Source organism: Dasypus novemcinctus, chromosome 16 (assembly GCF_030445035.2).
Source record: "Dasypus novemcinctus isolate mDasNov1 chromosome 16, mDasNov1.1.hap2, whole genome shotgun sequence".
Taxonomy (NCBI): Eukaryota; Metazoa; Chordata; class Mammalia; order Cingulata; family Dasypodidae; genus Dasypus; species Dasypus novemcinctus.
In genome coordinates this window covers 30058837-30085102 of record NC_080688.1, presented here as the reverse complement: position 1 = coordinate 30085102, position 26266 = coordinate 30058837, and the positions used below count along the sequence as shown (strand labels likewise).

Genomic DNA, 26266 nt, shown 5'->3' with positions numbered 1-26266 from the left:
TGCTCCCCCGCCAGGCCAGCAAACCACACTTCAGCCCGAGGGGTGACCGCAGTTTAAACAATAGAAATGTATTGTCTTGTGGTTCTGGAGTCTAGACATCTGAAAGCCAAGTGTCGACAGGGCCGTGCTTCCTCATAAAGGGAGGAAAACATTCCATGCCTCTCTCCCGGCTTCTGGTGGGCAGCCGGCAATCCACAAAGTCTCTCGACGTTTGCCATAACCCAGTCTCTGCCTCTGTCACACAGCCTCTGTCTGCCTGTCTTACTGCATGCAAAGGTCCTCTGCTTATAGGGATACCAGTCACGTTGGATAAAGGGCCCACCCTAATCCAATTTGGCCTCATTTTAACTAATAATATCTCCATAGACCCTATTTCCAAATATGCTCACATTCACAGGACCGGGGGTTAGGACATGAACATGTCTTTTTGGGAGAAACAGTGAAACCCAAAACTGCTGTGAAAGACACTTGACCTTCAGATCCAGTCCCCTTTTCTTTCTGCGATCAAGAGGCACTTCCCAGCATACATGCCTTTCCTTCCAGCCTTCAGAACCACCACCCCACAGCCTTCCTCAAATAGTTACGTTGAAGGGCCCATCGAAGAAGCATTTGTACTGGTCGTGGTACGTAGTGGGGTGGAGAACGGCCTCGGAAGGCCTTGTGGTGTCCTACGAATGTAAAGCGCCAATATATAAGGAGCCAAAGAGAAGAGAAACTCGGCTTACAACAGCAACACATTTCAAAGCTGGATATATTTTATTCATAAATAGCATTTAGATACGGAGGTCAATAAGATGTTCTCAAAGATCCCCCATGGACTAGCACAGACACACGAGAGAGGAAAGGCAGTGCATTTATGTGTTTCTATCCATTTGGCAGCAAACCCCAGGCTGGTTATACCCAGACACTCCAGTAAACAGTGTGCCAGATCACTTGCAAACCACGAACATTGGGTTTATTATTTTTTATTTGTGGACACTACTGAATAATCAATCATTATCTATGCTGTGCAATTACAGCACCCAACTTACTTTAGCACAATTAAAACTCAGTCTTCAAATATCATGATTTCTGCTAAGAAAAATATTTCTGGATAGCCCGTATTTAAAATGTAATCCCCTCTGCTCCCCACTCCCCATAAATTGATTCCATCTGTGCACTGTGGGAGATGGTCTAACAGAGCAGAGATGAGATGGTTTTCACCCATCTGCTATCCTCAACCCTATCCATTCTGCATGTAACATACTGGAATTTTCAAAGCACATCTTAATGTCAGTCACTTTATGTGCCAATCCTTTGCTTTTCATAAAACTATAAAATGTAGGCAATGATACTTGGAAGTCAAAAGGTTGTAACAAGGGTCAAATTCTTCCTCTGTCCCCAGGAGCACCAACCCAATAACTTCTGCAAAGTCCAGGAAGTAGGAGTCTCCCAGTTCCTGAAAGACGTGCTTTGCCCACATAGGGGCAGAGCAGGAAGGCAGCCTGTTGCAACAGAAAGGGCTTTACTCATATGGGTACACACAGAGGCATTCGCGACACCGTCACTACATTGCTCCCACTGTATGTTAGTGCTTCAGAGAGTGTAGAAAAATTATGTTCTTCATCTAAGGGTTACTCATTCCTCATCTGTGTGATCTTCATAATCTCAAGAAACCTATTTCTCATTTGTGGATAGAGGAACGAATATTCTATCAGTAAGGTGCTAGTGCAGAAGCATAGCCTGGTGACAGTGTAGCTTTTACAGGGCACAGGAACCCCTTCCAAGGATGCTGTGCCCCATAACCACACTCCAGAGTATTTCTAGGATGGCCTGCGGTTTAAGGAATCTGCAACTCTAGCTGCTCTACATGGGGCTGGTAAAGAATGGAGTATTGAGAACTCATGCATATTGACTAATTTGTCATATTTTAGTCTTGAGACAGTAAAAGAAATCCATAATATTTCCAAAGGATTTCTGCACAGAGGGAAAACACCAAGGACCAGTCAAGTGACAGGATTATAACTCAAAGACCAAGTTCTTGAAAATCCTAAACACCTTTTTTAAAGTAATATAAATATATATATGCCTTATAATATCCTAAGGAGTTCAATCTTAGAATTTGCCTTTGCTTAATTTGATCATGGTCCTGTGCCTACTTTATAATTCTTCAGTTCATATTTGAAGGCGACTAAAGCATCATTTTTTTACCTTTGCAGCATATATATGTACATACATATACATATTCAAATTATATAGAACACAATACTGCACTCAGTATTTCTGCAAAACAAAACAAAGAACAACAACAACAAAAAAAACGCTGCTGGTTAAATTCACGGAAAGAATGCATAAAAGGCAGAAGTAAATAAATAAAACAATTATTTTTTTAAAAGAACTTTAAAAATAAATGGTGCTGCAAAACTACTTCTGCAATTACGGTGTTGTTTGGGGCCATTATGTTTAAGAGGCACTGCATAAATACAGACTGAATCGTCTAATGCACTTTTTCAAAACAGTGCTAGGTGCCGGTGACACGTTTGTTTTGCTTTGTGGGCAACATTTTGGTGACACATCCTAGACTAAGAGGAAGGCTGGAAACCAGGCCCGAGGCAAGCACCGAAGCCACCGCAGCTACTTCTTCTCGTGCTTCTCGGTGAGCTCGCCCACGCCGAGGCGGACGCTGCCGCTGGCCCTGTCTGCGGGCCGCCGGCCCTCCTGCGAGACTTGCCGCACGGCCTGCAGGATGGCGTGCTGCACGATCTGTTTGCTGGCGTGCTGCAGCCTCGCCTCTTCGGGCTCATTTCCAGGCTTCTCACCTAGCCAAAAATACGGAAGGGAGAGAGAAGATTTCAGAAACTGTGCCAAGGGAGGGGCTGAGGGGAAAGGTGGGGGGACGGGGGAAGCCTAAGCGCATGCTCCGAGGGCCCGGGGAACCGTGAGGAGCCCTTTGTGGCACACACGGCTGTCATCTGCTGCTTCCTTTACAAGAGAATCCCCGTTTGGTTTGGCCCAGGAAGGTGACCAGCTCTCCCCACCCCAGAATCCCCTGCTGTGAGACGCTGGTCATGAGACTTAGTCCTGGTCAGTGAGGACTTCCGGGAAGGTTTTTGGGAAACGCCTCTTGACCCTTTGGCTTTTTGCACCTTCTTCTTCCCAGGTGGAATGCAGACACATGCCGTGAGGTGTTGCTGCCTCTTACAGCAAACATGCTGATGAAAGTCAGCTTTCTGGCCATGGTGGGGGAGAATGAAAGAGCCCACATTTGAAGGTACCATTGAGCATCGCCATTAGCCTTGGACCATATACCCACGTCTACTTTGTACGTGAGAAAAATAACCCCCTTTTTGCTTAATCCACATTAGTCAGGTTTTATGTTACTTGCACCCAAACATGCGCCAAACAGATATAATCTCACTGGAGAAAATAAAAAATTGTCACTGAATCCATTTCAACCTCAAACCTTCTCCCAGAGTAGAATCGGAAAGAATGAAACCACTCATCAGAAGATTTCCTCAGTCATCTAGAAGCCGGGCTGACAAACTTTCTCTGCAAAATGCCAGATAGTAAATACTTGAGGCTTGTGGGACATAGGATCTCTCTAACAACTACTCAGCTCTGCTATTGCAGCATGAAATCAACTACAGACAATGGCTTTACTCTGCTAAAATTTCATTTGCAAAAAATATGCTGTAGGCCAGATTTGGCCTGTGAGCTACAGTTTGCCAATCCCTGATCTAGAATCATGGAAATTTTCTAATTAGAAGGCAAGGCAGGGAAGCAGACTCGCCCCAATGGATGGGGAATCTGCCTGCCACATGGGAGGTCCGCGGTTCAAACCCTGGGGCTCCTTGACCCAGGTGCAGCTGGCCCATGCGCAGTGCTGATGCGCGCAAAGCATGCTGTGCCACAAAGGGGTGTCCGTGGCGTAGGGGACCCGCGCACAAGGAGTGAGCCCCATAGGGAAAGCCGCCCAGAGCGAAAGAGGGTGAAGCCTGCCCAGGAATGGCGCTGCACACACGGAGAGCTGACACAACAAGTGACACAACAAAGGGAAGCACGGATTCCCTGTGCCGTTGATAGGGATAGGAGCAGTCACAGAGGAACACACAGAGAGCAGACAAGGAGCGGGGGGTGAGAAATAAATTTAAAAATTTTTTAAAAAGGCAAGGCAGTCTACCCAACATTGGAACAAAAGAAGAGGGGGAACTCTTCCTTTACTGGAATTGTTCTGCATGACATTGCAATGATGGATACAGGCTATTATACATTTTATCAAAGCCGTGAAATTGTGCAGTGCAAAGTATAAACTATAATGTAAATTACAGACCATGGTTATTAGCAATGCTTCAATATGTGTTCATCAATTGTAACAAATGTACCACAGTAATAAAAGATGTTGTTAATGGGGGAAAGTGGGGGGAGGGGGGAAGGGGGGTTTATGGGAATCCCCTATATTTTTATGAAACTTTATTTTAACTAAAGCTTCTTTAGAAACAATTTTTTTTTTAAATTTTAAAAAGTAAAGTCCCGACTTAATTTAGAGCTATGTAACTGGGCGTAGTTAAGTTCTGACTGATCAGAAATAAATGGAAATTCTTTTAGTGACAATCTGGGGAAAATCTTTAAAAGGGAACAGGCTAATAAAGGCCCTTTGCTCCTTCCCGGTCCTACTGCCTCCAAATCTATCATGATGGCTATCATTAGCGGGGATAATGCTAACCACTTTCAGGCATTTGGGGGGAAAGTTAGAAAGAGCCCATGATTGTGATGACCAACAAGCTACTGAAAAGTCCTAGACTGTCCACCTCGAGACTGATTCCAGGTGAGAAAAAGATAATATATCTTAATTAAGGCACTTTTATTTTGAATTTTCTTTAATTATGCAATAAACGTAATACTAACTTATTCACAGCAGAATGATCATGACTCTAACATTTGACTAAAGTGCAATCTTGAAAACTTTATATTCCACCTCCTTATATTTATAGTGATAAATGGACTGGGCATCAGTCCTTATTCTAAATCATCTTTTCAGACGTTTCTCCTATTCAAATCAACTGTAACCACGAGAACGCTTTTAATATGGGGGTAGTTTTCACCAAGGTTGATTCAATACTCACAGAATTTACACACCCATCAGAAAACTTCAGGGAATATTGAGTCATTCTGCAAGCCCAGAAGGATTCCTATCCCCCCAGACACATAAATGTCATTAAAGCAGCATTTGTGTCATTAGCAGCAGCCCTTGAGGTATTTACAGTCTAGCAAGCAAGGCACGGTGAGCCTATTCAAAATGAAAGAACAACTCCCTCAAAACATGCAAGATAATTGTGCCATCTACACCAAATCAAGCAGAGAAGGAATCCAGAGCTAAGATGTGTAAGAGGGTGAAATTTGAACGTATCAGAGAAGAATATTTTGAATATTTTCTGTAGAAAAAGAGTGAAGAGCAGTGAATAGTAATTCTAAGAGACTCTGGGGCATAGTTGTGAATAATGTGTATGTTGGTTTTTTAATTTAATTTATTTATTTCTCTCCCTCTCCTTGTTGTTTGCATTTGCTGTGTCTGTTCATCTTCTTTGTTTCTTAGGAGGCACCGGGAACTGAACCCACGACCTCCAACATGGGAGGGAGGTGCCTAATTGCTTGGCCACCTCTGTTCCCAGCTTTGTTGTGACTCTCATTATGTTTTCCTTCTTGTGTCTCTTGTTGCTCTTCTTGTCATGTCAGCTTGCTGTCTTGTTCATCTTCTTTAGGAGGCACTGGGAACCTCTGTTCCCTGCTTTGTTGCATATTTCATTATCTTTTTCCTCTTTGTCTCTTGTTTTGTCATCTTGTTGTGTCAGCTTGCTGTGCCTGCCCATTATGCCAGCTCACTATCTTCTTTAGGAGGCACCAGGAACAGAACCATGGACCTCCCATGTGGTAGGTGGGAGCTCAATTGCTTGAGCCACATCTGCTTCCCATGTGTGTGTGTTTTTAATAAAATTTTATTGAAGTATTTCATTCATACATGAACATGCATAAACAATAAGTGTACACTAAAAGTTGTGAACTTACAAAGCAAACATGCATAACATTATACAGGGCTCCTACACATCACCCCACCACCAAAATCTTGCATTGTTGTGAAACATTTGTTACAAACTATGAAAGAGCTTCGTCAAGCTATAACTATAGCCCTTATCTTATATTTGGTGTAAGGATATGTGTTTTAAAGCATTTTGGAGCTGAGCTCACCTCATTTCTGCCTCTTGCCTTCTTCAGTAAAGCACCTTGTGTCCCAGCCTGTTTGAGTACCTATAAAATGGGCAGGTGGTATCTATTTTAGGAGGTTTGCTAGAGAATTAGGTGACAACACATATTTAGCACTTAATGTGGTATCTGACACATAGTAAGCACCTACTAAATGGCCACCATTATTTATTAAGCTGTTGTAAAGGAAAAACTCAAAAAACAGAAGCATTTACCCCAGGGAGAGAGCTGTATGCTCTCTCCTCTAACTGTCCAGAGGCACTCCAGGTGTGCAGGTAGCTCTGCTCCACCAGGTTATCTGAGGCCTCGCCTTCCTTCCATCTTGGTGCTCTGCCATTTCCTGTTATGTTGCCCTCCTCTGCAGGAGTGAAGCTGCTAACCAAAAGGCCATCTGCATTTCAACCCACAGGAGGGTAGAAGAGAGAGAAGATGTAGCACAAGCCATTTTCTTTTAAAGAATTGCCATAGAAATTGCAACCATCACTCTGCTCATGATCTACTGGTGGAACTTGCTACAAGGGAAGCTAGGAAATACAGTCTTCAGTTGGGCTGTCTTGCTGAAACTCAGGAAGGTCCTAATGCTCAATCAAAGAAGCAATTAAGAATTTAAAAAAAAAATTATTTCCCTGAAAGAGCCAGGGCTAAGTTGGGAGAGTATATATTTGCATCAAGTCAATTCTGGCACTTAAGGAGCTCTGTCTGCTACCACTATCCAGCATACAGGTGTGAACAACAAGAAAAAAGTTCAAGAGTCCACACCTACTCCTGGAAAGAATATCTTAGCTAAACTAAATGTGCAGCTCAAAAAATGCCACAGCTGTACAAACATCCTTCTGTCTTTCCAAGGAGGAAAGAAGAATCTAGGGAAAACAGTAAGCTGATTCTTTAATAATAGAGCAAAAAGAAAATCTACTCTAAATTTAGCTGTGACCTAATATTTGAGCTAAATTGTCATATCCTCCTGTATCCATTACTGCTCTGCTCTGGACGGTGAAGCTCTATCTGCAGTGGGGGATGGATGTGGGACAAAGAGAGTGGCTGGAGCAGAGAAGAGCAGATTGAAGTTGAGGGGGTGCCACCCAAAGCACTTAGACAATAAAAGCACTTCTCTTATGCTATAGAGAGTGGGGGGGTGGTTTACTGGGGGCATATGGGCATCATCCTTGGACGCCACACAATGTATAACTGAGTCCACATTACAAGTCAAAAATTGGAAGAATCCAATGTAGCTCCAATAATCGAATTCGCTGGATTATTCTCTGCCCTTAGAGGGTTTCGCCTCTCCTTCTGCTCCATCTCCATCTGCTGCTACCACCGATGAGCCTCTCCCTGCCTTCTGGAGTCTCCTGACCAAATGGTGTTCACTTACTCTCTTGTCTGCTGGTTTGGACAGCTAGTGCCCCCTGATTTCTCATGGCTCCTTCTCTCTGAGAGCACTTCAGCTACAACTTGGCTCTCCACTGATGGACTCTCACCACTTGGTCAGTTCTGATGCCTGAGGAAGGTTCTGACAGACTCAGGCTACTGCTGTCCTCCCCGGAAACCTGGCTTTGAGGCAGGTCACCCCAAGGGGCGGAGGGAAGGATCTGCTGGGGGCCGGAGGGAAGGATCAAGAGGTGAGGGTGCAGTGACTTCCGAGGAGGGAGCTGCCTAGGGCTCCTTGTCTTGGCCCCACACTGTGAGATAAGGGCCTAGAGGTGAGAGAAACATGTCAGGGGAAAAAATACTGATTCAGAGCTTTTTGGGTGAAACTTGTGTTTCAACAGTGCCAGTAAATCAAGATAAGTGCATAAAACTGAGAGAAACATGGCTTGCACTTCTTCACACTTTGCTTATATTAAGTGCCTCCCCCCAGATTTTCTTGAATACTCTCTTCTTTCAAGGATGATTATCATACAGGGATGGCCTGCTCTGTTTTGGAAACTGTTCTGCTTCATTCCAGAGTGAAGTACATTGCAGCGGCTATGCCTTCAATTTACTTGTATATAAAGTATCATCTAGGGAAGTGGATGTGGCTCAACTGATAAGAGCATTTGCCTACCATATAGGAGGCCCAGGGTTCAAACCCAGGGCCTCCTGGCCTGTGTGGTGAGCTGGCCCACACGCAGTGCTGATGCACGCAAGGAGTGCTCTGCCACGCAGGGGTGTCCCCCGCGTAGGGGAGTCCCACGCGCAAGGAGTGCGCCCCGCAAGGAGAGCCGCCCCACATGAAAAAAAAAACACAGCCTGCCCAGGAGTGGCACCGCACACACGGAGAGCTGTCACAACAAAAAGAGTCACAGATTCCCGGTGCCGCCTAGAATGCAAGTGGACACAGAAGAACACATAGTGAGTGTACACAAGGAGCAGACAACGCGGGGGGTGGGGAGTGGAAGGAGAGAAATAAATAAAAAATAAATCTTAAAAAAAAAACAAGAATCATCTACCATCTGTGTGGTCTTGTAGGTGCCCTGATGCCTACTTTCAAATGGTGCGAATGTCCTCTAGTCTAATTATCATTTATAAAATCATTTTTTTTCCTTTTTCACAAGACAGTGAATTGTTCTGATTAGCTTTAAAATCTTAAATGACCAATATAAATACATGCACGTCAAAAACGTGATGTAAACGAGATTCATTCTTCTATCCCTTTACCTTCGGTATCCTTCCGCCACCCCTTCCCGTCTCAGGCGTCCAAGCCTCACGCTTCCCTGTGTGTCCCACACCTCCCTAGGGGCTCCAGGTGCTTCAGGCCACCTGTGCCTCCCCCCCTCCCTTCCAGAACAGACTGTTCCACCCCCAGTTCAGCTGCCCAGTGGAAGGTGTCTGAGGAACTCGATGGCAATGTGGTTAATAATTGGGCTTGACCCCTCATTTACAGCCATTAAAATTGATGGGAAGATCCTCCCAATAAAAATTTATATTGATTTTTCCCCCCAAGAACCTAAATGCCATTTACCTCTCTATATTAACCCAGTGTGGTGGGTTTTGGGGAAGGGTGGTTTTTCCCATGGGCAGTCTCCTAGAAGCCAGCCCGGAACCTTCCTCCCTCAGTCACTAAATTGGCCATGTGTGTCTCTCAGGGCAGGCCTGGCCTCTGCCATCACTGCCTGCACATCCTCTAAGAGAGAGCTCTGAGGGTAACCATAGAGCACATTTTAAAAATCTTCCCCCTTCATTGCTTGAGAGAATGAAGCCAGTATTGCCATTCATCAATGCCTAGCCATGGAGCACAGAGGACAGGAACTAATCTTGGCCTTTTGCCAGCTCTGTAACTACAGGAATTTTCCATGAAGGACCAGATGTTAGATCTCACTCATCTCTGCCAACTGCTAATGAAGCTGTCCTGGTGGCTCTGCTTTGACACTGAGGCGGTGCAGTGATGGAAAGTCCCACACCCAAGTTTCCAGCTTCTGCTTCCCATGCACCATTACCAGAACAGAATCGTAGGGTTCCCAGGAGGCAGATTCGAGATGCAAAAGGCAAAGACAGGTACTGGCAAAGGCAAGATACGTCTAGGTCATATCTGAGTGATGCCCCACTATTAACACCCCTGCCCTCATTAAACCAGGGTGTTGAGAATCATCCCTAACTCTGCAATGGGCAGGAATGTTGCTTCAGAATGTGGCGCGCTCTTCTCATACACTATATGGAGTTCTTTATTTAAATCTCCTGGGAGCAGATGTAGCTCAGTGGCTGAGTGCCTGCTTCCCATGTACAACGTCCCCATCCCCTGTACTTCCTAAAAAAACACAAACAAATCTCCAATAGTAAAAGGGGAGTTAAATCAGTCAGATATTTATTGAGCATTTATATGCCTGGTGCTATGAAGAGTAACACAGACAACTAAGGCAAAGTGTTCATTTCATTCTATGAATGAAAATCATTCATTCATAGAATAATCACAAAGCACTTATATTTCAAACACTAGGATAAGTTTTGGAGATTAAAATATCGAGCAAGCTGCCACGGCTCCTGTCCTGTTTGAGCTTACAATCTAGTGGGAAAGCCAGGTGTTAATTAACTAGGTTTATAATTATGACTGGACAAACCAAGGGCGGCCTGGGGAGCACAGTACAGAAAAAGCTGGAGGGTCAGAGAAATGTGAGGGAGCATGGAAGATGAACGAGGCATGGACTGATAAAACTGATAAAAGGAGGTGGGGGGTGGGGAGCAGGGAGGGTGGAAGCGCAGGCCCTGCGATGAGTGGGGAGCCAGCGGGAGAAAGACAGGAGACGGCCCTGGGGAGCCTCAGCCCAGGAGGTGCAGGTCCTTGCAGGCCTGTCTGGGCCTTTCCTGAAGAGCAAAGCAGCAGTGTTTGGCCAAATCTGGGCCACCCAGCTCAGCTGGAGGGTCCGGAGGAGAATTATGGAATCGGGTTGGGAACATGCAGGATGCCAAGCAGGCCTTGCCAGGCAGATGGAATTTGCAAAGGCCAAGGAGAAAAGAGAGGAATTCTTTCTCTGGCTTTGGAGGGCAGGATGGACATGCGTTCACAGATGTCCATATAGAGTCATACAGAGCTTTTACCTTGGAGTGTCCTATAGAGCTTTTATCTTGGAGGGTTACTGAATATTTTTTAGAATGTAACTTTACTTGTGATTTATTACATATTCTTAGGAAAGCCACAAGGAACAGTGCCAATCAAATGTGAATTTTTAAACTAGAAATCATATTTGCATATTTGGGCCAAGAATAACAAAGGGACAACAAACCAGGAGGACTTAATTTACCAGATACCAACTACCAGTTATAAAGCTATGTGTAAGTAAGAAAGTGTGACATTGGTGTAGGGATAAAAAAATTGACAAGGAAAATAGAGCAGAGAGTATAGAAACAGTCCCATATACACACAGTCCCATAATTGATGAAAAATATGACATTGTAGTGTGATGGGGAGGAAGGATGGCATTTTCAAGAAACGTGGTTGCAACAATTTCGTATTCATACAGAAATATAATGAACTTTGGCTACCTCACGCCATGTGATCATTTCCAAGTGGATTTCATATCTAAATTTGAAAAGGAAAGCAATCAAGGTTTGAGAAGAAAATACAGAAGGATCTCTTTGGAGTAGGCAAAGAATTCTTAAACAGAACAGAAAAATGAACGGTCAAAAAGAACAAAGTTGGTAAACCGGGCTATAATAAAACTCAGGATACTAGTCACCTTTGGGGAGGTTGGAAGACATACTATGGGGCTTCTTCCTAAGTGTCCTATAATGTTGTTTCTGTTTGAGCTGGACACTGAATTATTTGTATATTTTTCTGTCTTTATGTTATACTTAAAATTATAAAAGGTTAAAAAAAAAAACTCAGTGATTTCTGTCAGGGAGATATGCACGTGGAGAAAAGGCTCTTCACTTGAGGAAGCTGAGGCTGGGAAATGCTTCTGAAAATGCCATAATGCTTTACGTTCTCTGAACGGTTGGACTGACAAACTTCCCGTCTTAAAGGTGGCACCTGGGGGACAGTCGGGGGAGGGGGAGCGAAGAGCCGGCGGTCTCCCCGGGAACGACCAGCGCCGCCTCTGACCGCTCACTTCCCCGCAGGGGACCGAGCCATCCGGGCCAGTCCTCCCTTCCCAGAGCAGCAAACAAACCCAGCGGGGGCCTTCGCCCGCCTCCAGCCCCCCGTTCCCGCCCACGAAGGGAGAGTGGGTGGGCGTGCAAAGCCAAGACCGACGCTCTGCAGATTTAGGAGTCAAGTATTTAGGGGACCGGAAAACTAAGCCGCCTGAAAGCTTGTGTGTTACAGGAAACCGCATTGCCGGGACTCGAATCTCAGAAAGCAGAGCGATCTTCCGAGGCCTGCGGACCCGTACTTTCCTCCCGGGTTCAGGGTCCAAGGATTTGCCCCAGATAGCCCCTCCGCCCCTCCCCGGCCGCAGCTGCGAGGCCGCCCCCGCCGCCCGGCCGCCCCCAGTCCCTCCGCCTCTGCTGCCCCCTGGTGGCAGCTCCTGTCTTTGCCGCCGACTCCGCGCTGCGCCCCGCGTTTGGCAGGGAGCTGCCTGCTTCTGTAGAGCGTGCGTGTGTGCGTGCGGGAGGGTGCATGGGTGAGGATGCGCGTGAGCATGCGTGTGTGACTGTAAGTGTGTAGGGGTGAGGGGGTGGGAATGCATGTGTGTGGACCTGTGAGTGTGTGTGGGCGGGCGAATGTGTGAGTGTATGCGAGTATGGGTGTGAATGAGTGATTCTCGACTCAGGAAGATTTTATTTTATCCAACTCACTTAGAGTAATTAACATTTCCTTCCGTGGTACTTTCTGAACACAAAAACTGCTGGGCCATTTACAGATGCGTCCTTCCACGAGTCCTGAAGTGGCTGGAAATACGGTTCAGAGGTTTCCTTTTCTCATTTGATGAAAATTACTTTACCGTGTTGCAAGATTTTTAAAATATTTAACAAAAGATTCCCAGTTCCCAGACATCAATAGCCATAGGTTCTCCCTTCAGTATTAGCGCAGTGAATGGCTTTAAAGGAATTCTTAAAAAAAAAAAAAAAAAAGTATCACACCACCTTCCCTAACATGAACAGCACAGCCCCCGCAATCATCGTTTTTCTGCTCAAGAGAGAACCAAATTCCCAGATGTGACAGGTCTTCAGAAAGTGCAAGTCTAGAATTTGACTAAATAATCTCTAAAAACTAATCCTTAGTCCCTGGAGGAATTAGTATATAGAAAGATGCTCAGGAGGCTAAGCAGAGGAAGACTGCTCTGACAGAAGTAAAATCTTTTCTGCTTTCCTTGAAGAAGCAGCTCCCAGTCTTTGGAATATGATTCCTTTTTAATGTCAAAATATTTCACAATCCCCTCATGCCACAATGACAAAAAGAGGCTATGAATTCAGAGATGCTTTCGGATGGGTTTGATGGTGATTATTAATCACAATAGTCTCTTCCAGATGCATTGAAAACTGGCAGGAGTCATGTGACCCCAAGCCTTCAACTATAGAAAGGGGTGCAAATATGGCACCCCTCCCCCTTAAAACCCCTCCATGTGCCCTGGAGTCTTTCTTGGTTCCACACCAGGCTGGAGGCATTCCAAGAAGCAATACAACGCTGATGGATGTTGATGTTCTGAGCTCATTTCTAATGATGAATTTCCAAAATCCTAATTGGCATAGGGTGCAGGGCACAGCATGGAACTAGATGCTCTACCAGCTATCTTCAAATTCTGCCCGCTCTGTAAATAGTCACTCATGATCCTTTTACTAAATAACCTGATGTGCCAGACAGGCAGAGTTTTCACTTCAAGGAACAATGTAACGGCTAAGCTTTCTCACAGTTTTCAAGTACCATGAAATGTTTTATGACTTGAAAGGATTAACAGAGGTGAAGAATCAGTTCTCCCAATTTTTTAAGGAGGAGAAACGGAGGCACAGATGAAGTTTAGAGACACTTGCTGGGGTTGGCAGAAAGTCCCAGAGCCAGGATTAGAACTGATGCCAGGCCCCTGGACCCGGAATCCTCTCCACGACACCCCACTGCATGCTTCCTGGTCTTCAGGAAAGAAAGGAATTGGGCAGCTAGTAACAGAGCCCAAGGACCATTTCCTCCTCTGCATGAAATGGAAAACAAATATTCACACCCCCACACACTTCCTGATTTCTTTTCCCCCATAATAAATCATTTCTATTTGTCTTTCCCCTTGCCCCCTGGTTCCCAAACAGCACCCAGAGTGACCTCTGAAAACTCTGACTCTTATGTCCCTTGCCCGCTCAAAACCTCCTTCAGACTCCCCTGGCACTTGGAATAACAGCTCAACTGCTTACTGCGGAATCAGGGCCTTGAGTCACTGGACCCATCTGCTGCCCAGCCTCTCCCCTTCCCTCACAGGCTGCGGCTCTGTATTCAATTTATCACAGGGAAGATCCCATTTTGAATGTCTGAGTAGGCTGTTGGCACTTCCCGTGGGGCTTGGTCCAGCTGGTCTCCTTCATAAGGGTGTTGCTAAGATTAATAAACTCATTTTTGTAAGGTGTTTAGAACTGTCTCTTGCACATATGAAGCCCTAGCCAAGTGTCTGTTAAATAAATAAAAATAACAAAAATAAGAGTAGTTCGGGTTGACACAGATTCAGAACAGTCTCTTTTTCTGAGATTCCAAGCCTTTGCACAGGGTAGTTATACCTGTGACCTCATGTATGACATGGCACCACCAGAAGGAATGACACACTTGGTTTTCTGATATTAATACTGAGGAGAAGGAGGAAGAGGATGATGAGGAGGATGTTACCTCATATTTAGGTCCAAATATTGATGTATTATAATTTGGGGCTTATTACTTCACATGGCCCCTGTCCTTAAGGGGCTAAGTCAAGCAAAAGACAGATATGGAATGTGAAAACTGCTACAGCAACAAATGGGGAAGCAATTAATTTGGCTTAGACATAGAGGAGGGATTTTGATGCAGAGAAGGAGCATGTTAGTAAGAGAGAACATTCGTGAGTGAACAGTGTAAAAGCAGTTAAAGGAGAGAGACAATGCAGCCCGGGTTTAGGTAGCAGAATAATCTGGTATGAGAGCCAAAAATAAAAGTATCCAGATATAAGGCTGGGTCCAAGCTGTGACAGGTGGTGGTCACTGATTATCATGGGGAGGGGGTAGATTTTTAGAACTCCAACCAACCAGTAAAGGTCTGGGGACATTTATGTTAAGTGTGTAAGTTCTGGTGTATGATGTGATGTACTGATGAAATATTTAGAGCAATGTTCACTGTTCAGTGGGTCAATAAGATTAATAAAGAAAGTTTATAATAATAATTTTTAAAAGCCTTGCATATGCAGCCTTCCTTGAAATTCTCTAAATAGAGAAGGGGTCCGCAGTTGTTCGAAGTGACCCTAACATATGCCACGTCAGGCTCTGGGAGAGGAGCCTTTCTGTCTCCTCCATCCGCCCGCAGGTCCCAGCGCAGCGCCTGGCAGTGGGCGCTCGGTGAGTGTTTGCTGTAGACGTGATGGCTGACCTGTTTCCCTTTTTCCAGTCTCTCTTCCCACCCCCTCTCTGCTCGCATTAATGTTCTGCCCTTGGTCTGCTCTGCCAGGCTTCGCTGCTCCGCTGTGGTTGGAGTAAATGTGCAGAAAGAAACAGCTGAGAAGACCATGTTTGGCACCAGCTTAGAGCCACCGGCAAAAAAACAGTACAGAAAGCATGTGGGAGTACAAGGCTGCTCCAGTTTTCAGGCCACAGACAACTAAGCCAGTGACTTTTTTTTAAATTTATTTCTCTCCCCTTCCACCCATTGTCTGCTCTGTGTCCATTCGCTGTGTGTTCTTCTGCACCTACTTGCATCATCCCGCCGCACTGGGAAACTCAGGCTCTTTTTTGTTGCATCATCTTGCTACATCAGCTCTCCCTGTGTGTGGTGCTGCTCCTGGGTGGGCTGTGCTTTTTACAGTGGGGTGGTTCTCCTTGCAGGTGCACTCCTTGCGCTTGGGGTACCCCTACATGGGGACGCCCCTGCATGGCAGGGCACTCCTTGTGTACGGCAGCACTGCGTGTGGGCCAGCTTACCACACAGATCAGGAGGCCCTGGGGATCGAACCCTGGACCCTCCATATGGTAGACCAATGCTCTATCAGTTAAGCCATGTCCACTTCCCCAGTGACCTTTTTTGAAATTTATTGCCAGGTTGATCCCTCTCTCCTCCTGCCTCATTTTCCCATTCTCTACGTCCCTGTAGGTCCTAGAAGCCCTCATAAGGGACAGTTCTCATCTCTTTCCATCTGCTTCAAATACTTTTCAGAAAAGGCAGGGCGAACATAAACTGCCTTCATTTGGGTCCAGTGATGTCCCGATGACTCTTTTTCCTGTTGGGTGGCAGTTTGCAGTGAAAACACCCTCCAGGCAGTTTACAAAGTCCTTTAACACTGTACGCCTGGGTATATAAGTTATTAGGGCCTCCAGATCTCCTAGGCTTGCCGCCCTCGTGTGTGCTGAGAAACAGTTCACTGCACAGTCCCCTGCCTTCAGGAGCTGAGCCTGAATCCCATCTCAAGTCTGAGCACCCCTGAACCGGCCTCAGACTTCTCATCTTGAACCCACACAATGCATGTGGGAACATTCTGATTCGTGTTCTGAAGCAGAGGAATGAGAAGACAAGTTACCAGGGCTTCACCTGCAGACTGGACGAAGAAATACCAAAATCATGGTCAAAGTATATGTGGCTTTTCTATTATACCTTCTTTTTATATAACCATGAGAATTTTGGCTCTTTTGACTGTGTTGGGGTTAATTAGAAAGAGAGAACAGGTGGCTGGGAATAGAAAAGGAAGTGAAGAACAGGATCTGTTTTATGTCTTTTTTTCCTCCTGTGATATTTCAGAAGGAAAAAGGAGGCTGAAGAAAATAAGCCCAGGCTCTAGAAGTGTTTGTGAGAGCTGTGTAGCAGAAGCCTAAAGGGATGGATTTCAACCTCTGTCTCAGGAAGCCTGGATCACCACGATCAAAAACTAAAATCATAATACAGCAAGTGTTTTGAGCATTTGGGGAAAAAAAAGAAAAAAAGAAAAGGCAAGGAGAAGGGAAACAAGATTTCTAAGGAAGATACAAATTAGCTTCCCCCCCAAAAAAAATTTAAATTACATGCATCTGATTGAAATTTTGGCATTACCTTTAAAATTTCTAGCAAGCAAAGTCTGGTAAACAGAAATTAATTGTCTGAGACACATTAAAACCAGTTTAAGATGTAAGAGCTTGCATTGATATTCTCCTTAATGTGTTGTCATTTTTGCTTTATTTAGTGAAAATAATATATTCACATGAGTTATGACCTACAGTTCTTTTCATCTTATTTTTTTCCATGAACTCTCAAGTTCCTCAGTCACTAATTCTCCTACCATTATCTGTTTGTTTGTTTAGCCACCACTTGATATAAGAACTAGACATTACCAGGGTCTTAGAAGCCACCTGAGTGCTCCTCTCCTTTTCACCACAGTTAAGCAAACTCATGAATTTTCTTGCAATCACTCCCTTTGCCCTTCAATATTTTGTCACATATTCATATTGTTGCCTGTGTCTGTACTTTGATCAGTCATTGCTATAAAGCATCCCATTTAACACAGAGATTTTTTAAAAATTTCTTTTATTCATCCATTTTACTATTAATGGACACATGACTTGATTCCTTTTTTTTTTTTTTTTTAGCTATTATTAACAAGTTTGCAAACATTCCTAGCCTTTCCTACAAAGGCACATATGTGGGCATTTTCAGGACATAGAAAGAGGGGTACCCTCTGAGCTGTAGAGGATAAACATGCTCATATTTGCTAGCTATTGGCAACTTGTTATCCAAAGGAGTCGTACAAATTTATACTCCAGTAGCAAGGAGAGCTCCCATTGTCCAATATCCTAGTGAATACCTAGCACATGTCAGATTTTTAAAATGTACAACCTGATGTGCACATGTTTGGATCTCATGGATTTAATGCATTTCCTCAACAGCTAAGGAGATTGAGCATCTCTTCAGAGATGTATTTATTCTTATGACTTCCTCTTTTGTCAAGTACTAGTTCAAGTCATTTGCCCATTATTCTGTTGTTTTCCTTACTGTTTTGTATATATTCTGGACATTACTCCTTTGTCAGTTATATGTACAGCAAATGCTTTTTCCCATATTGTAGCTTTTTTTTTTTTTAGCTCTGCAGTTCTATTAATAAAGGGAAGCTGTTTATTTTAATGTAGCCAAATCCATTATATTTTTTCATTTCTGTTTTGTGATTTGTTGCATCTTGAGTTCCCTACCCTGAGCTCATGAAATTATTCTCCTTTACTGTCTTTCAAAATTTTAACAAATTTGCTTTGACATTTAGGACTTTAAACCACTTGGAATTGATTTTTGTGCATGATGTTAAGTAAGAGTGTGATTTCATGTGTTTCCACATGGATAGTGAATTACCCCAGAATTGTTTCAAAAGTCTGCCCTTTCCTTACCCACCTGCCATAGCACCTTTATAATAAATCAACTGGTGAAATTTTAAAGAATGACAACCACTGCCATAATGAAGAATATAACTTAGATAGCCTAGAGCAGTTGTGTATATTTGGGGAGAGGAATGACATTGAGGATGGAAGATGATAGAAAATAAGTTACTTTTTATTAAATAAAGCCTTAGCTATTCTTGACCCTTTGACTTCCTAGGTAAATTTTAGAATAAGGATATTAGATTTTTTAAAAAAAGAACTGTTGGGATTTTGGTTGGGATTGCACTGACTCTATAGATCCATCTTGGGAGAACTAGATCTCTACATATTTCAATCTTCCATTCCATACCCATAGAATATGTCTCCATTTATTTAGGTCTCTTTTAATTTTTAGAAGTTTTATAAATTTTTTCATAAAGGTATTGAACAACTTTTGTCAACTTTATTCCAAAGTACTTCACACCATAGTAAATGGCATTTTTTCCTTAAATGTTATTTTCCAAGAGTTTGTTGTTGATGTATAGATATGAAAGAAATTAAATAGATCTCTTAATGTTGGTTATAGATTTAAAATCTGAAAACTTACTGAGTTTTCTCATTAATTCTAATTAATCTGTTGAATCCTCCAAACACAATCATAGCATCTCGAAACAATGACAGTTCTGTCTTTCAAATCCTTCCATTTTCTGTTTATTTATTTACCTATTCATTTACCTTTCTATGACAGGTAAAAGGCTGAATAAAAGTGGTAATTCCTATATTGTTCCTAGTCTCAAAGGGAAGGATGTTGCTATTCCAACATTAAATGTGATATTTGCTACAGGTTTTTATATGTACCTATTTGTCAGTATAAAAAATTTCCCTTTTATTTCTAGCTGATTAAAAGATTTTACCTGGAATGGCTACCAGATTTTCTCAAATATTTCCTTGCATCGGTAGAGATAAACATATGATTTAACCTCTTTGAATCGATGTGGCAAATTACAATGATCAATTTTCTAATGTTAGCCAATCTATTCTTTTAATACATTGCTGGATTTGTTTGATGATTAGTTTAGAATTTTTGCATCTTTGTATATGATTGAGTTTGGCCTGTAATTTTATTTCTCATACAATCCTTATTGGATTTTGGAGACCTCATAAAATAGACTTCTGAATGTTTCCTCTCTTTTGATTTTCTGTAGGAAAAAAATCACGTTTACAGACAATATAAGGAACAACTTTTTGTTAAGGGTATGTAGAAGTGCTTGATGGTAATTCTAGGATATTGAAAAATGGAAATAAGATGAAAAATACTCAAATTCTACTTTGTTGTGAAGCCAAACTCATTATTAGCCAGAAACATCCTCAAATTACAAGCTCTTACCTATGTAAAAATTTCCTCTCATACATATGCTTTAACTTCTTAGTATGCGACATAAAAATCATGTTGTCTTCCCAGCAACCATCAAGCTATTTATTTAAATACTTGATTGGAGTTAATAGGAATGAATTAAAATGGCTTCCAAGAAGTAAGAAAATTAGAATAAGCACTTCCAAGTCTTATGAAGCATTAACAGGTGAATCAACAGAGAACATTTGCAAATGATGAAAAAGAAAAGCTGGCAGACAATGTTATCAATATGTGTGTTCAGAAGGCTGAACAATGACTCAATATCTTTTGGATCCATCTGGTTTACTTATGTGAATCACATAATGTACTGGGCAGTTTATTTTAAAAATCCAAAAAGTTCAACAATTATGCCTTTTTAGAAAACTGGGGAGGGGTTTGTAATTACAGCTATCAGATGAACAGAAAAGACCATTATACAAGTGAATATATATTATTGGCAGATATTGTACCTGTATTTGGAAAACATGATTCTTGGTGTACAGAAAATCTAGAATAAGCTTTAAAAAGTATGGTGAAGGGGGGAAAAAAAAGAACTCATTTTAATTTAAATTGCACAAGGAAATGATTTTACATAAAATCATGTTACCCTAGGGGAAGGGATAAATTAATTCATAGGAAAATGATAAAGGATGAAATATATGGTCTCTTGGTACCTACACTTATTACAAAGTCCTTAATAGTTCAGAATTCAATGAAGTAGGGGAGTAAGCAATTCACTTTTGTGATTTGTGATGATGTTAACATAATTTAGAAACTCAAGTGAATTGCAGATATCTGGCAATTTTTCAAGTTATTTTGCCAATAGAATTTCTCGTTCCCTGGAAAAAAAATTATCTCTGGAAAAGCAAGGAAAATATGTTATCTAAATTCTACTTCATTATCTCTAAACCACTGAACTTAACTGTTTTGCCTAGGGCTGAGAAGGTCAAGGTCAAGGTCATATCTACAATTTGGAGTGAACCTGTATTTCTTTCAGGAATACAGAAAGCATCTCTCAGCCAGGTAAACTTTCTTCATTGTATCCTCATGCAGGTAGAGATGGCTGAAGGCAAATAGTAGCTTAACTAAAATTTTATCACCACATTTGAAAACATTTACAGCATCTGTCATACAAGTAATAAATATTACATCAATGTCATCCTTCATACAAAGGGCAGCTCATAACATATCATTCAGATATAACATAAAAATAAATTGGTGTAGACAATACATTCCTAGTAATGGAGGATAAGGGAAATTGTCATAGCATTTGTCTTTCTGAATCAGTATTAAAGGGTTAGGAGGAAAAGCCACTCATTTTTATTCAATTGTGTCTAAAGATGACAGCAAAATGTATAAGCAAGGTTATCATCCTGAATGATCTGAATTGATTTCCACCTTTCTGGCACATTAATTGAATAATTTTCAATTCTTCATTGCATTTCCTGCTGTAAAGACCTGGTGTCTCAGGTTTACACCCATCTGCCAACCAAACTAGGTTGTTGAGCATGGGAAGTGAGTGAATGTGGATCAGTACCCAAGTCTATTAAAAGAGAAAGATGAACCCACCAAGTCATTCCATTGAAAAGTTCCAACCTGTGAGTCCTGCTTATCAAGGGAAGACTGCCATTTGAGGCCTTAATTGGTAGCTAATAAAAGTATGTAAAATCATCTATTAGTGACTGGTTCTCTACCACACTTGGCTCATAACTGGAGAGTGACAATATCTATCTGGCAGATAGATGTCAAAATTCCAAGGAGATAGGAAGTGATGAATAAGGTACAAGAGGGGACAGCAACAACAACAAAAGAACATTTTAACTTCCTTTTACTCTATTTCTATTTACTCTGATATTATAGTATGAACTTAAATCCCTAAGATCAGTATGAGAATAATGACACTCTGTACCACCCCCAATTTCCAGATAAAGTACAAGTAAGAGTTCAAAGACAGGATGCTAAGGATCCTGATCTAAGTACTTATTCTATCTTCATGTCTAGTCCTAAAAACAGGTATGATGGAGTTTCACCCACATGTCCAACACGGTCTAAGTGGAATCCTTCACAGAGCAGCAAAGAACATCTACAGACTGTATTCTTGAAGTAATAGAAAGGTATGTACAGGACTAGCAGACAAATACCCCATGTATCCCCATTCCCTTTCCAAGGGAGGCACTGCTAATCCATCATGTTGCTTATTAAAAGTGAGCTTCACTGCATCCTCAGGATTCTTTTCCACTCAGTGGTCCAAACAGCCTCTTCCCACTGCTCATTGACAGGGATTGTTGTAGCTCCTAGCATGATGGAACAAGTGCCAGACTGCAAGTAATGGTCTGTATTTGCATCCAGCTTTACCACTAGTCTACTAAATGACTTGAACAATTCACTTGACTTATCTGAGTTCAAACTTCTTCCCCAAAGGGTAGACATCTCTAATATTCAATGTTCTAAAATGTGCTATGTGATTATTGTGATAAGCTACTATTTTCTCGGTTTTAAATCTGATTTTTGGCAAATTAATTAAAATGTAGGCAGTGTCTAGAAGGACTGTGAGCATCTATAAGGGAGAAAGTTCCCAGAATTAAATGACAAATTACCCAAAGCATCATGTTGGCATCTATGTATGAGCTTCTCTCCAAATCATTATTATATTACTGATTACTGGTAGGAATTTAAAGGCTGAAATCTTACAATAATGCATTAGTTTTTGTTGTTGGCAACAAGACACAACAAAATGCTAGAGATTTTTGTTTTTTGTTTTTCTTAATTAATAAATTTGACTCTTCAGGCCCCCTGAAATTCACTAATGGGTTGCCAACTTTCCCCTCACATTCTGCCCCAGGAGATGCCAAAAACTTCTTGGCTATGCACTTTCTCCTTTTTTTCCTCCCCCAAACCAGGCATATAGAACCAACCTCCAGTGCTATCTCACAGAACCAGGCACCATTTTGTATCAAAAAGCAGAAAATCTGATTCTCAGCGCTGCCATGATATTCCCACAGACTTCCTAGAAGAGTCATATTTTAAACCACATCTCAATTACAAGCACACACACAAAAAAGATAGATTTGCTCATAAAAATCAATTTCAGATGTGAGTCTGCTCAACATGGAGAATAAGAAGGTCAGGGCCTGATTTAGTCCTTGGATTTCATTTTGCTCTTGCTCAAAATGGCATTTGAAATTGTTTTCTTATAGGTTGACAGAACATTAGCTAAGAATGTGCAAGAATTTGCAAGAATGTGAATCACAGTAAGCATCCTGAGTGACTCTAATCCAGAGTTCACAAAAATGTGGGAGCATGTGTTTCCTTTTGAATTCATTATAGGTATTACTTTTAAATATTTCTTCTCCTAAAGTCACTATTCCATAACATTGCTCATCAGCTGTAAAACTTAACATGCGATTGGTTTAGGTGACAGTGACTAACAATTTGCTATGCTAACATATGTGCCAGTTATTAACTAGCCCTCTATTAATTAAATTAAATGATACATGAAGGACATGACATGTGATTTTCACCCCTGCATACAAAAATGTTTAAAAATTATGTAATAATTCAAAGACTGTGATGCTAGCCCAAATCAGACAGATGGATAAACTGAACAGGTTATAAAGCCTGGAGCTTGGTATGTGGTGAAGATGGCAGTTCAAATGAGGAGAGAAAGGTACTGAGAAGATTGGATAAATATTCTTTAAAATTGTTAAATCTCTAACTCCACTTGGGGGAGAAAATGGTGAAATTTTAAAGACTGACAACCACTGCCAAACTGAAGAATATTACTTAGGTAGCCTAAAGCAGTTGTGCACATTTGTGGAGAGGAATGACATTGAGGATGGAAGATGATAGAAAATAAGTTATAAAGTAAACTATAAAGCAGGGACTAGCAAGAACCAATGATGATGCTGTGCTTGAACTGAGGAAAGTGATCAGTTTAATTCAGCAAATTTGAGGTCAAAAAGAATGAAAGAGAGATAATCAACTGTATCGTGGAGGGAGGAGTAAGAAATAGGAGTCCACACAGGGGGATTGTTCAAAGACAAAACCAATATGCATCCCATCTTCCTTTTCCCACCCTGTCCCCATCCAAATAAAAACACGACAGTATGCATTTCTCCCCAGGCAAAAGGACATGAAAAATAGTAGTAATAAAATGATGGCTATTCTCTCCCTTATGTCCATAAGATGGCTATACTACAACCAGGCATCGTGCCCTCAGAGTAACCTCCAGAAGCAGAAAGTGGACTACTTCTTCCTTGTAACTGTTTCCAAGAGACAGGAAATTTTTACTAGATGCCTTCTTCCCTCCCCAATCCTCTGTGCACACTTCCCAGCCAGCAGGCTTCCTTTCATATCTGTTTGGCAATACCTGGGTCATAGGGCCACCCTTCAGCCAATCATCAGCAGTGGGAATGGAGCCACCATTATAGTCTGCACCAACCAAGATTTATCTGAGTCACATGGGTGAAAGGTAGAAACCAAAACAAAATCTTTTACATAGAAGAAAGAAGAGATGCTGTCCTTTGGGCAAGCATCAATGTGTGCCCCATCAAAGTTGTTAACTTTGCAGCAAATACCAAGCAACATCATCCCTTCAAGAGTTTCTAACACTCGAGTTTGTAACAGAGGTGAGGTTTTACAGGGCAAATTCTCGTAAACCATTTGCAAAACAGTGGTAAGAATAACCATCTGCCCTGCCTTATTATTTTTCTTTTCATTAATTCCCAGTGCAAACTTTTTTTTTTACAGTCTAGACGGCACCGAGATACGCACCTCGTTTATTACCCTGCCTAGACTTCTTTCCTCCTTTCACCACACCTGAAGTGTTCTGTGTCAGTCTTAGCAATAATGACCCCTGCCCCTGTTGCTACTACTGTTTCCATCTAACCTTTACTGATGACTTGCTAAATTGGGGAAGAGTTAAGCATTTTTCATGAATTATCTCGTTGCTTCCTCCAAACAACCTTACGAAGCAGTACTGTGTTCCTTACACGCAGGCACAAAGGTAGGCCCCCATTCCCTTTCCCTGCCTCCAACACAACCATGACCATGGTTTCCTCCGTGTTCTGGTTACTGCCAGGATTTTGTCATTTTTGTTTATGCTTAAGCCCTGTTACCAAAAAATCCTATTAACAATGAGAGCTCTGATTTATCACTTATATCCTGATGTGAATGCAGAGTGTGCAAGCAGGGCTGGGTGAAATAGCAATGAGGAGGCTATCTAGCAGAGCAGAAGGAAGCAATAAAGAAAAGCGTCAGCCCACTTCATTGTTTTGCCATAGCCTCAGAGTGGCTTTTCTTAATAACCAAAAGAACCAAAGCAGCTACTGCTGATTGAATACATAATAAATTCCAGGCACTGTGTTAATCAAATATTGTCCACTGCCCACCAAAAGGTGGGTAATGGGTATCATGACCTCTGTTTTACAATTGAGGAAAATAGCTCTCAGAAAGGTTAAGTAACTTTCTGAGCCCACACAGCAGTAAGACGCAGATGACGATTCAAATACAAGCTGCCCAATTCCAAACCTCAAGCCCTTTCCACCTCGACACCACACTGTCTCCCTATTTCTATGTGTGATTTTTTTAATGCTACTTTGTCTTGAAAACTATTACCTATATATTTTTAATCTTTGTCTTAGTATGACCCCTTCCTTAATGGATCCTGCCTCTAAACCTAGACACCCTAGAAATTTGACATTTGGATGACACCGATAATAAAAGAGGCTTGTCCCTGCTAACACCCTTCTCATAGCTTCTTTGCTTTCTGTCAACAAAGCGATTCTTCAAAGTGTGTTGGAGAAGACATAAGGGACCTATGGAGCGTTGGGTGACATTCACAACAGGGACAGTAAATACACAGCACACCTGAGCAGCCAGTCCCCCTGACTGAGACCACCACTGCTCAGCCAGGGCCCTCTCCCTGGCCAGCTCTACCCAGGGAGCTTCAGGACGCTGGGCTCACCTGGAATGGGTGATGAAATCTCTTAGTCATCTGTGACCTCAAAGATCCTCCCCCACAGCAGCGCCATCACCAAGGATCACCTTGGACTTGGCTGCCACCAGCTGACTTGGCAGCCCTGGAGTCTAACCTATAGATTTAGAAAGTCCAGATAAACTAAAAGGCAGTAAAGCACTTTCTCCAAATTTACATATTTCTAAGAAAGAAGATAGCTTTTAATAAGCTACAAATAAAGAAATGAGCACTAGCTCATTAAAAGCTATTTATATTAACCATCTGCAACTGTAGCCAATGTCCCACAAATTAACCTTCCGTCCTGTGCTGTCCTAAAGTTTTAATAACTGTAGCCATTGGAAATTTTACACTGGGTACAACCATGCTTGTCAGTAAGACTGACATGACTTCTCTATTACTAATTCACACCTTTGGGATATTTGAAAATATTCTGATCTTTAATAAAATAATGCCTATTATACATTATGTGGCAAAATATGTGATACTAGTGATTTTAGCAGAAATTCATCTGATCCTATCAATCACAAAATAAAGGCAAAAACCAAGTTTGCAAGTGAACACAAATATGTTGCAAGTTAAAGAAAAGATCTAATCCTTTTATAATCAGGTCTATCTTCTAATCAGATTCCAAGGATCTTTGGAGTCAGACCATTCATTACATGTCTTCATTAACTATTTAGAAGTCTATGTCCATGATTGTCAGCTCTGTAAGCTTCCATACCCATAGTCTGACCTTAAGTAATCAGCATTCATAACTTGGGTCTTGTGGAGCCAGTTCTTTC

The 26266-nt window shown here is 42.1% G+C and overlaps 1 protein-coding gene across 1 annotated transcript in view; it reads right to left on the bottom strand.

The window, feature by feature from the left end:
- Nucleotides 1-733: 733 nt before the first annotated feature.
- The window catches only part of AKAIN1 (A-kinase anchor inhibitor 1), a 53103-nt gene continuing 27570 nt past the window's right edge, over nt 734-26266 (bottom strand). Inside the window, exon 4 of the mRNA XM_071208474.1 lies at nt 734-2798. Within this exon, the coding sequence (XP_071064575.1) occupies nt 2614-2798 (185 nt within the window). The 3' untranslated portion in view covers nt 734-2613. The remainder of the gene's footprint in view (nt 2799-26266) is intronic.